Source organism: Porites lutea (genome assembly GCF_958299795.1).
Source record: "Porites lutea chromosome 5 unlocalized genomic scaffold, jaPorLute2.1 SUPER_5_unloc_5, whole genome shotgun sequence".
Classification (NCBI taxonomy): Eukaryota; Metazoa; Cnidaria; class Anthozoa; order Scleractinia; family Poritidae; genus Porites; species Porites lutea.
In genome coordinates this window covers 26,663-37,500 of record NW_027332292.1, presented here as the reverse complement: position 1 = coordinate 37,500, position 10,838 = coordinate 26,663, and the positions used below count along the sequence as shown (strand labels likewise).

At 36.8% G+C, this 10,838-nt stretch overlaps 1 protein-coding gene across 1 annotated transcript in view; it reads left to right on the top strand.

Annotated features, from left to right (window-relative positions):
• The window catches only part of LOC140925428 (uncharacterized), an 8,721-nt gene extending 577 nt beyond the window's left edge, over window positions 1-8,144 (top strand). Inside the window, exons 3-16 of the mRNA XM_073375391.1 lie at window positions 723-752; window positions 1,113-1,154; window positions 1,533-1,601; window positions 2,235-2,288; window positions 2,872-2,904; window positions 3,118-3,198; window positions 4,338-4,412; window positions 4,812-4,859; window positions 5,545-5,651; window positions 5,757-5,839; window positions 6,483-6,565; window positions 7,135-7,242; window positions 7,689-7,764; window positions 8,042-8,144. Of these exons, the coding sequence (XP_073231492.1) occupies window positions 723-752; window positions 1,113-1,154; window positions 1,533-1,601; window positions 2,235-2,288; window positions 2,872-2,904; window positions 3,118-3,198; window positions 4,338-4,412; window positions 4,812-4,859; window positions 5,545-5,651; window positions 5,757-5,839; window positions 6,483-6,565; window positions 7,135-7,242; window positions 7,689-7,764; window positions 8,042-8,144 (992 nt within the window). The remainder of the gene's footprint in view (window positions 1-722; window positions 753-1,112; window positions 1,155-1,532; window positions 1,602-2,234; window positions 2,289-2,871; window positions 2,905-3,117; window positions 3,199-4,337; window positions 4,413-4,811; window positions 4,860-5,544; window positions 5,652-5,756; window positions 5,840-6,482; window positions 6,566-7,134; window positions 7,243-7,688; window positions 7,765-8,041) is intronic.
• The last annotated feature ends 2,694 nt before the right edge of the window (window positions 8,145-10,838 follow it).

The window sequence follows — 10,838 nt, the reverse complement described above, 5'->3', positions numbered from 1 at the left end:
ATATTGGTAGCCTGCACAGCCGTTTCTCCTCGCTCCTCGCCGCTGGTGACGTTTCGAGCTCCTTAGCGGCAAAGAGCGAGGAAAAACGGCTTTTGTTCGCTCAGATATCGTTAATTCAAACAGCATGCACTTTTATCTTCAAATTATCGTAAATCGCGTTATTCCTGGATTATTTCGACTTCTCATTTGTGTAAAGGAAATATCACTAAGCCTCATGTCTCGTGACTTACAAGAACGATTCTCGCGCTTAATTGATCCCAACGCGGACAAAAAGTTGAAACTGTTGGTTGATTTTATTTGCCTCCCCCTTAAGTTTAAATTTGATGAACCTTTTCCAATCTGCGCTTTAGTTAACAACAATGCACGGGGGCGGGGGCTGCATTGTGCATTCCCAAAAATTCTAACTTTTTTGACCGCCCTTTCATATGCTTTGAACCGCGGCAATTAGTGATTATACTTTCACAATTTCGTCAAGTCCGCAACAATCGTTTAGGTTTAGGGAAGTTTTAGATCCGAAAAGATACTCTTTTCAGCTCTCGCGAAAAAAAATTGTATCTTTGAAGCAAGAACTGCAGTTGATATTCTCTCTTTTTCTTAGTCCGTCGAGCGAAACACACGAGACATGCAATTGACCACGTACGTTCCCGCGCGCGGTCTAGTCTAGTCTAGTCTAGTCTAGTCTGTCATTTTTTTATCCTTGACATTAGTATCCTTGCATTTAGGTGGAGATGCAAGTGCATCCGGACAATCAGGTATTTAGAAAAAAAAAGCAATTAAAAAACTGGAATTATGTTTGTAAGATATTAATTTGTAGAAGACAGTGAGGTTTTCCTTCAAAAAGTCTGTCTCATCAAGAAGAACTGTTGGAGATCGATATCGAGCCTCTTAGTGGCGAGCTTTGAGATTCCAGAAACCCTAGGGTCGAGTTTAGTTTCGGGACTTTCGGGATCAGCGCAGCATAGCCTGTTCCAGGCAAGACGAATGATCCGGAACAGGAGATCGACGTACCAAAAACAACTACACATGGATGTTATTTTGTTGTAAAGAACATGGGTAAAGGTAAAGTTAAACTTTGTCAATTTAACTCATCCTTTTCTAAAATCTATTTTCAGGTAGAGATGAAGGGGATACTGTCGATCGGGCTGACAATGAAGGTAAGCCTAACTTATAACAAGCTTTTTTGAAGTAAAGCTTAATTGAAATAAGCTATTACGTCTCAAGTTACTCTTTTAGCATTTGATATCACTTTTTTTTGGTCCATGAGTTATGAGTCAATGAGTCAGACATCAACAGTAGTCTAGCTAGTAATGATGTGCCGATCATGGGCCAGTGGTGGATCCGAGATAACTGCACGACGGAGTACTTAGTATTTACAGCTGATAATTACTGTTATAATTATATAAACACTGAGCATATGGAAATTAAGAAAATTATCGTCATTTTTTCAATTACATTGTTGTGCAATGGTAAAGTAATGCATAATGTTAACTCATTATTAAAAATAATATTATTGTTATCAAAACAAATTTTAGATCAAGACGTGTCGACTGTTCCAGGGGATGCAGATGATGCACCAGCAGAGCCAGGGCCTTCTGGAGAGAGTGAGTGCAATGAATAGAGCTTTGCTTTTTACTTAAAAAACTTCATAACAGCCGTCCCTCACAATCCCCCCATCCCTTTGTTGTCAGATGATCCAGGTGTTCCAGATTTGGATCGTTCCCCCTCGTCTCCAGATTAGAATAAACCAATCAGATCAAATGATTGTTATACAATGCCAATAACATCTTTTTCAAGCATATTGACGTGTCATTCGCAAAATTAATGCTAATGAGACTCAATGGCTATTTTTTTGCACGAATGATGTCATTGTTAGACTTCTCCTCTATCATATCCCATTCATAATTCTCAATATTTGAAGACAACTGACAGAGTCGACAGCCCTGCCATATCCCCTCACCTTGTTATGTGATGAATCCATGCAGCACCTGTTCAAGCAAATAAATACTTGTTCTGACATACTGACTGTATAATTCAACTGTATGATAAGGCACTTGAGTACATCCTCTGGATTTTGCCCATCTCTGGTGAGGCTATGAATAAAATGACCTAAGTGGGGGGTGTAGGTAGACCTATGTGTAGGTATGACAGGCTTGTAGCCATGCAGTTGAACTTCACTGTGGTGATGTTCTGGTTAGAAATTAAGGTCAAAGTACTGATCATGTACTGTTATTCAGATAACGAAAGAGTGGATTATGAAGCTTTGGCAATCCCAGGGACATCTGGCGAGAGTAAGTGCATGTATTAATTATTACTGCTATATATATGAGACAGCTGTCAATTACATTGAAGTTCAATATACAGAGCAATGCAGCCTCAAATAAGCAATAGAGCTCTCTTGTAAAAACTCCATAAAGAATATGGTACCCTCTATATAGCGACACAAGCATATTAAAAATATTAAGCTTATGTCACAAATTGCTTATAAGTGAAGACAACCACACAAGTTAAGGCTTTTCTCTTATGCTTCAGGCTGATGTTCCGGTTATTTGAACATTCATTTTGATAAGCATAAGTTTCGATCAAAACTTTTAGCTCACAAAATTAAAGGAACAAACTTTTGGGACACTCTGTATTGTAGGTCCTCTAGGCGATAAATGTTTAGATGAGATAAATCCCAATGGATACAAAAGTGGGCTTTTGGTATACATATATGCCATGCTTATTAAAATTTCGGGTGCATATTAGAAGAAAGGCTGCTGGTTCCCCTATACTGTACCACAGTATAAAGTTCCACAGTGGCTGTCCCATCATAGTGTGCATGTACATATGTCATTGTAATACATCCTGTCATCTTATTGGTTACCCTTATAGGTACTTCAAGAAATACAGGGATTGTTCACACAGGTGCGCAGTAAATTTAATTAATAAGGCATTGTTTGTTAAAAGATAAAACCATGAAATCAATGTGATGAATATTGCTGATGGGGTTGTTAAGGCATGCAGCTGACAAATGTCCAAAGTTTACACCTGATACCTTTCATGTGCCAACTGTAAAAAGATTATTCAATGAAAAACACAAATTAATTAATATTACCTTTTTTTAATTGCCCATTTTAGTTGACAGCAGTGATGAGGACAGTGCACCGCCACCACGTGTATATCACTCAACACCTGAAAGATCCAACCAGTGTCTACCAGGTACAGAGAAACCCCACTATATCAAACCCCACCATAATTATAAGACACTGTCATGCATAATGAAAAACACCAGAAAAACCAAATTTCAGTAACGTATGTACAAACAAACCCAGCTATAAATAAACCCAACTATCTTAAATAAATAGATTTAGACAGAATTTTTGACAATGACTTAAGGGTATAAGTTATTGAAGTTCAATATTAGCCTATGGAATGTTCCTTATTTCAATACAGTTAAATCAATCTTTTTGAACACTTGATACAGTCTGAGGGTGTCTTTAAACTTGATTTAAGCTCATTGTCTAACAGTTACCAAGTACTGATCACTGAAACTTTATTAACTTTATATGTAGTTGAAAACAGTTTGCATTGATTATTTTAATTTTGATTTGCATGAGTAACCACTGTACATTCATTAAATTTGTCTGTTTTCTGTTGATATAAAGATCCCAACACAATGGCTGATTGGATCTCACGTACTGTATATGGTAGGTAGTCTCACATGAGGTAGTGAGTCATATTATGCTAATTTCGATTATAATTATGATTTAATTTGCCCTGAGTTTCAGTGATTTGATTGTACTAAGATGTATATATATATACATATACTACTGTGGGAACTGTCTAATAATTTTAGGACAAAACAAAACTTGCCTTTTTCTTGTCAATTTCGTTCTTTAGTGGTGACAATATTGCCACAATCAGATGAGTCATTCAAGCGCTCAGTGTAAAAGACTATTGTTTGCACCTGCAAATGAGTACTGACAACAATACTCCCATTGTTTGCTAACCTTAAAAACAGTTGTCAGCAGTCAGTCCACAGTCTGCATTTTACACTGCCCTGTTATTCAAGAGACCATTTAGCCAAAGGCCGCTTGCAGTTTATTAAAATCAGCTATGTTATTTACCAAAAAGGGAACAAAGCAAATTTTTTTTCCACTTGTGATTTCTATGCATTTATTGAAAGGACTCTTTGAGGTTGACGACGTTGAATAATTATGATCCTTTTGGAATATATCAAAATACCAATCTTTATTATATTAAAGTAAGAAACTTTTGGTTTGTTTATTTGTACATAACTGTACACTTAAAACATTCCCTGGAAGGAATTTGATTTAAATCTGTTTGGTATTGCTCAGATGGCATTGTAAAGACAGCCATACTAGGCTATCCATGCAGTGAGCAAGCATCTTGGGAGAGAGATGCTGTACAAGGTAAATTATGCCTTTGATACATTTTGTCATTTGATACTTTGGGTTGAGCACCGTGGAGGCTTCTTTTGACCAACTGTTATAATTTTCGGCTCATTATGTCATAATAGAGGTAATTGAAATGGCTCAATCACATGAAGACCCCCTTGATGGCAATTGAATAGTTTTTCCACACTTAAACTATATCCAATTCAATAATGATCTCGAAGTCCTGAGCCTTTGATTGTACCTCCCTTCTTCCTTAAGCCCTTCATGTCATACATGTACAGAAAGGCATAAAATTGTGTTTTCTTACCTCAATTAGTCTTATTGCTCAAGTTATAAAGATTAATATTAACAACAGTCTTTAGAAAATACGTTTTACTGCAATAAGTACTAAGTGGTTTTTTGTTTATTCATAAGTTGGAGAGATAAATGAGGAGGCAAATAGTCTCTACGGAGCAGAACTTGGTACGTTTCACTTCAACTGTATAGTATTATTAATTTTTGCTAATTCTGTTTTAACCTTTGACCTTCACACCGATTATTGGTTTTCCGCAATGGTTCCATCACAACCCGGCCCATTTTGTGTAGTTATTTTAGCCTGGATCACCATTCCTGAGAAATGAACTGTATGCTTTACCCACCTTCGACTAGCCATTATTATTACTGACTGACCTTGCCGTTAGGGATAATTTAATTACAGATATTTTCTGAGTCATAAAATTTTGCAATTTGTTGAAACAAAATGAAATACCATGTCGTTAATACATGCACAATTACACGCAGCTTCTATTTATAAATCAGCCGGTATATATAATAATACAAACACATACATGCAGTCTTACACAATCATATACATCTGTTTAATTTGTCTTTTTTGATGATATGCATATTATTATCAAAAACATACACAACGATTAATTATTATTGTCCATATTATTGGTTCAGTGGCAGTTGCACCTTACATCACTACAATATACGTGAAGAATTCTCTACATAAACTCCCATGTGCTCCTAAGTCAATTGATTGCAGTCACAAGCCATGCCATACAACTGATCAAGATAAAAATAACTTTATATTATAGTAAATTACTTTTCCAAGTATAATTATTACCCAATCATGTAAGCTTGTGCTATTTGAAATTATACACAGATGCATGCTCATATGGTTCCTCATTTGACTTGAGGTTAATGGAGGAGCTCCTCTATTTGAATGGAGTGACACAAAGACTGTTACCTTTATGTTTGGCACCTTCACAGGTATGTGTTAGTTAGTGCATACACAAGGATTTGTTGTGTAACGGACGTGGTAATCTGAATCACCTTTTTGTAAAAAGTCATCATTTCATACACTGTATTTCATAGGTTCGATTACAGAGTCATTACGACTCCGCACCGGTCTGTATCCTAAGATTCAGGCCAACCAAAGAGGCAGCGGAAATTTTAAGGTAGGCATAGAATGGGTTATTGTAAATGTTATAGATTTATGGTATTGTGTAAAGGAGTGAGAAGGGTACCAGCTTTGTGTATAAGTTTTGGCTTCTTCACAGAACATTAAGATCCATGTCTGTAAACTAATGAAATAGACATTAAGGGGCTCCATATAAATTCTAAATAAGCTGCAAAAGGAAAACTATAAGAAAAGGGGCAATTGCAGATTTTTTTTTTTCTTCTTTCCACATAAACATATACTATGAAAACAGAACTTCTTGTTGTTTTTTGCTCGTAGTAAGCGCGAAAAAAGCAGTTGCTGGAATTGCATGCATTTTGAGAAGGGCCATACAATGTACCTGAATGGAACACCTAGTAGACGTTAATGAGAAGAGATAGTATATTTTAAAATTGTTTTCGGTAATTCACTTTGAGAATTGTTCTGGTTCAAAGGTGAAACAAGAAAGCCCAGTCCATGATTGTGACTTCCCTGTCCACTAGTATATAATTTTTTTTTCCCTGCTCACTTTCTTTATATGCCAAGATTGATTGCCTATTTGAGGCTGATAAGTTATGTTATTTGAACTTGTGAACGTAACTGCGTAACTTGGTACATTCGACGAGAACTTATTAACTTCTTTATACCTCTCTTATTGACAGAGAACTGATGTCAGAATGCAGTGATGTTTTAAGCCAGTGCCACATACATGTGGCACTCAAAGGCTCACAATTTGACAATGAAGGTATTGTGAGATACATGTACGTACGCTTCTGCTACAATTCCTGATTTTCAACATCACTTTGGGCTTGCAAATAACAGCTATTTTGTAACAAGGCACTAGACTTGTTTCTTTTAATACATTTTACCCATGGTCAATGAGCATAGTAAAAAAACAATTTTCCTAGCTGAGAGTCTAGTGATCCGAACATTATAGAGATCGAAACTTACGTTTTCGAAAATTTCAGGCAGAAAAAAAGGCTCCAGAAAATTCTAGGTGACCTTTTAGAGTAAAAATCCGTTAAAAATGGGCATTTATACAATTAGATGTTGGAAAATCCTAGGAGAGGCTGGCTAGAAAGAAATTGTAGGAAAATTTTGCGAAAATTCTAGATCTCAAATCGTCTTCCGAACAGATATTTTCCGAAAATTGACGTTGGGTGCCCCTGGCCTTTAACGGGTTAATTCAGCTTGTGCTGTACATGATTTTCTATTATACTTCTTCTGGGTGTTTTCCTACATCATCCCCCGCTACCGGTCTCTGCCAACCATTTGTACCATTCTTTATTCATTTGCTTCTACTTTTACTTTTAGTGTGTGGGAATCATGCGCGGCAGAGCGAGAACGGGGCAGATGTGGAAGTCAGAGTGTACCAGCCCACGATGTCATCGGCCAACATGGTAGTTGGGGACATCATTTCCGGTAAGTGTGTCAACTTGGTGTAAGGGACAGATGAAAACACTAAATCGGACTAAATCTAACCTTTGACATAATTGTGATGACTGAATGTTATGTCAGCAATATTTTGCGTCCAACCATACTTAATTTGATTCCCCCCTCAGCTAACCATCTTGTTTAAAAGGAAAGTGCACATTCAATTTGTAGTTTATAGGGCGGCACTCCACTCAAAGACTTATAAAAAATTGTAATACAACATAACAGGATTAAAAACCCTCAACTGGCAGGATGTAACCAGTTGGCTATGTACAAGCGTGGTCGAGGATTTGAACTCGGGACGACCGAGAACAAATCCAGATGTGGCCAGAGTGGGACTCGAACCAGGGACTGCCGCGTTGCGCACCCGACGCGCTGACTACTCGACCACGCTGCCTTACCTTTAATATAACCAATCCAATTTTACTCCGAAGGAGATGATTTGACTGTGAATGTGAGGAGGGCAATAGGAGAGGCAATTGTGGCTGCCCAGGCCGTACGCTGTCAAAGGTACATGTGATACTGCATTTGTAGTTTCTCTCATGATAAATTTCACCCCAACTTTTCCTATTTAAGGACAATATTATGGACGAGTTTATTAATATTCCATTTTATACCTTCTACGTATCTCTCGAAATACGGTTCTTCAGTTTGAATCCAAATGGCATAATTTTAAACATGACCAGAATGTCTCTTATCCGGCTCAAAATTTGATGGGACAATCGAAACGAAAGCATTTTACTAGGTCTAGCAAAATATATATTTATGTCTATTATAATCGTTTCAGGGACCTGATAGTTGAAAATAGAAATTTAAGAGAGCGCCAAGACATGGAGGCAAGAGCGTCTGTGAGTTGGAGTACCACTGCAGTGCTAATTGTTGAAAAGTAAATTGCTAGTAAGCGCCTTAAGTTCCTTGAAGCCCTTGAATACTTCTTCAATTTGTGTTGTTGAAAAGTACGCTTTTTATCATACTCCAAACTAGGCCGATAGGCGATAGAAAACGTATGACTTTGATTTACAGTTCCCTTTAATCAGCTACAGCGTACATTTGTGAGACTACACTGCGAACCAAAAATAGGAAAAGACCATTGATTTAACGTAAAAAAAAGTAACAAGATTATCAGTACTTCGTAGCAAGCGTTTTTGGAGCAAAGAACGTGGAAAGAGGGCTCTTGTGCCATTTTTTTGCACGCGACCAAAACCGAAAATCCCGATTTTCGTCGTTCCTCGGTTTTTCTTTTCACGAAAACCAGACAGTAACGCTTGCTGCACAGACTAGAAATACTACATAATGTACACAACTGTATACATGTACACAAGTCCAAGTAAACCACATTTAAAATTTAATCGAGACCATCGACTAATGTACAATGAACCAGTTTTTTTTTTTTCTCTAGGAAATGGCCGACAGAGCACATGCACAAAAAAAGGTAAGCAAAAAATACTTGGTCACTGACTTAGTGTCAAAAGATAACCTTACAGAGACAAACGATGTCGTTGGGTATCGACGTTAACTTCGTAACTTTCACGTGCAAATTCGTAAAAAACTGGTGACAAAGGCTGATTTACGGACATAATAGGGCTCTACCCCATCAGCATTGTAGTTTAAAAAAGTGATACAGTAAAAACCCGCGAGTAAGAACCTGAAAATTAAGAACCTGTTTTGCCATTTATACCCCCTATAAAGAAGAACCTGTTTAGCCAAGAAAATGAAAAATCATATTAGTGAAATGCAACGACAAACCTGTGCAAGAATCCTGTTTGGAGAATTAGGAGCTTGGTATTGCTGTGCAAATAAAAGTGCTAATTTATTGATGTACTAAAAAAATAAAGTGCAAGAAGTTTAATAATATTGTTCTATCGCATTTTGAAATTGAAAAATAGGCTGATTACCATCTTGTTTTGTAGCTTGTTTTGTTTTGTTTGTTTTTTTTTTTTTTACAGAAATAAGAACCTATTTAAGAACCTAAATAGCCAAAAATTGTGTAAACTACCATTTAAAATTAATAAGAACCTGTTTAGGCTAACGCCAGAAAATGTAGGTTCTTACTCGCGGGTTTTTACTGTAAGTTATAAAGATATCAAAATCTATTTTTCTTTTTCTGGAAGTTGCCTGCCGTCGAAATTGACGAGGATAAAGAAGAAGATGATGAGGAGGAGGAGTCTTTGGATGCCACTGTTGTTGACACGGAGGAGGTAAACGTACATGATAAGCTGATATGGGGCTACGCGTGTTTTATTCACCGTTTCATGCATGTAAAATGAGCGCAAGACCATGCCCATTAAGATGGACTTAAAGTGACGTCCACTGATACAAAGGCCCGCGTTATTTGTTTTTTAACACCACATATAACGTTGACTCCATAAATCGATCTGGCCTGTTCCAGGCTCCGAGATAGTCGGGTCCGCTGAATTGAGAAAGTGCGAACACGAAAATAAAATGGGAGGAACTGGGGAGAGAAGGGCAACTTTTCTCTTGCCTTTTACTTTCGCGTCTGCTCCACTGTCTGAGAGCCTGGAACAGGCTCAAATCGATCACGCAATGTTTAATTTTCTGTAAGTGTAGAGTTTGTCCTGGACAACCAAAACATGACAGATATATAAAAAACGCGGTATACTATGGGTGTATATAAATATATATCATTATATTTTTTAGGTAAGAAAAAGGCGGATCGAGAAATATTCACAAAAGGTAATATAACTGTGAGCGTTAAAGCTAAGTTAGTGACAGTGTGGCTATCCTCTTATAAACGTCATCCTTTTTTACGTTAACAGGACGGGCCAAGGGACCCTAAAATTCCCAAGAAAGATGATGATGATGACGAAGATGCCAATGACAGTACAACGGTAAGGCTTCTTTAAGTGTATTTTGTTTCGTCGTAATACATTTCACGGCCTGCTGAAATTTGAAGCTGCACCTCGAAAAATGTGATGAATGTTATAACGTGTGCAGAATGTGGACTAGATTACAAACGGGAAACGGGTGATGTCCAAAGAAAATGAGTGACGGTACACAAACAACAAATCAGAGACCCGCAAAAAGAAATGGTGGGAGTTTAATACTGAACATATTGATAAATGTTCTGCGGGTCTAACACTATGATTTCTTTTCTTTTTCTTTTTTTTTTTTTTTTCATTTTCACACTGAACAAACAACGACAAATAAAAGTTTGAATTGAAAATTATGCAAATTGCTCTTGGAGAGAAAACAGGTCAATAAAGACACTACGCCTGAAGAGCCGCAATAGTGGTGAAAAGCGAAGCATAGAGCAAATTTACGACTTCCATTTTCTACTATTTATTTTATTTTTATACGACGAAGGCAGTTTTATTTTGTTTACAGTTTTGTTTTGTTGTTATCTCAACAGGTGACAATGAGGACAAGTGGAAATTGAATACTTTTTTCCTTTCCATTCCTTTTTTCTTTTTCAAAAAATAAGTCCATATTTAAATATTACAATGTGTATATAAACAGATGATTGTGTTTTGATTATGATTATAATTTAGTCAAAATTAAGCGTTGGATAACCTACATGTTTTTTTAAAATTTATTATTGAACACAGCATTAACATTCCGCTTAA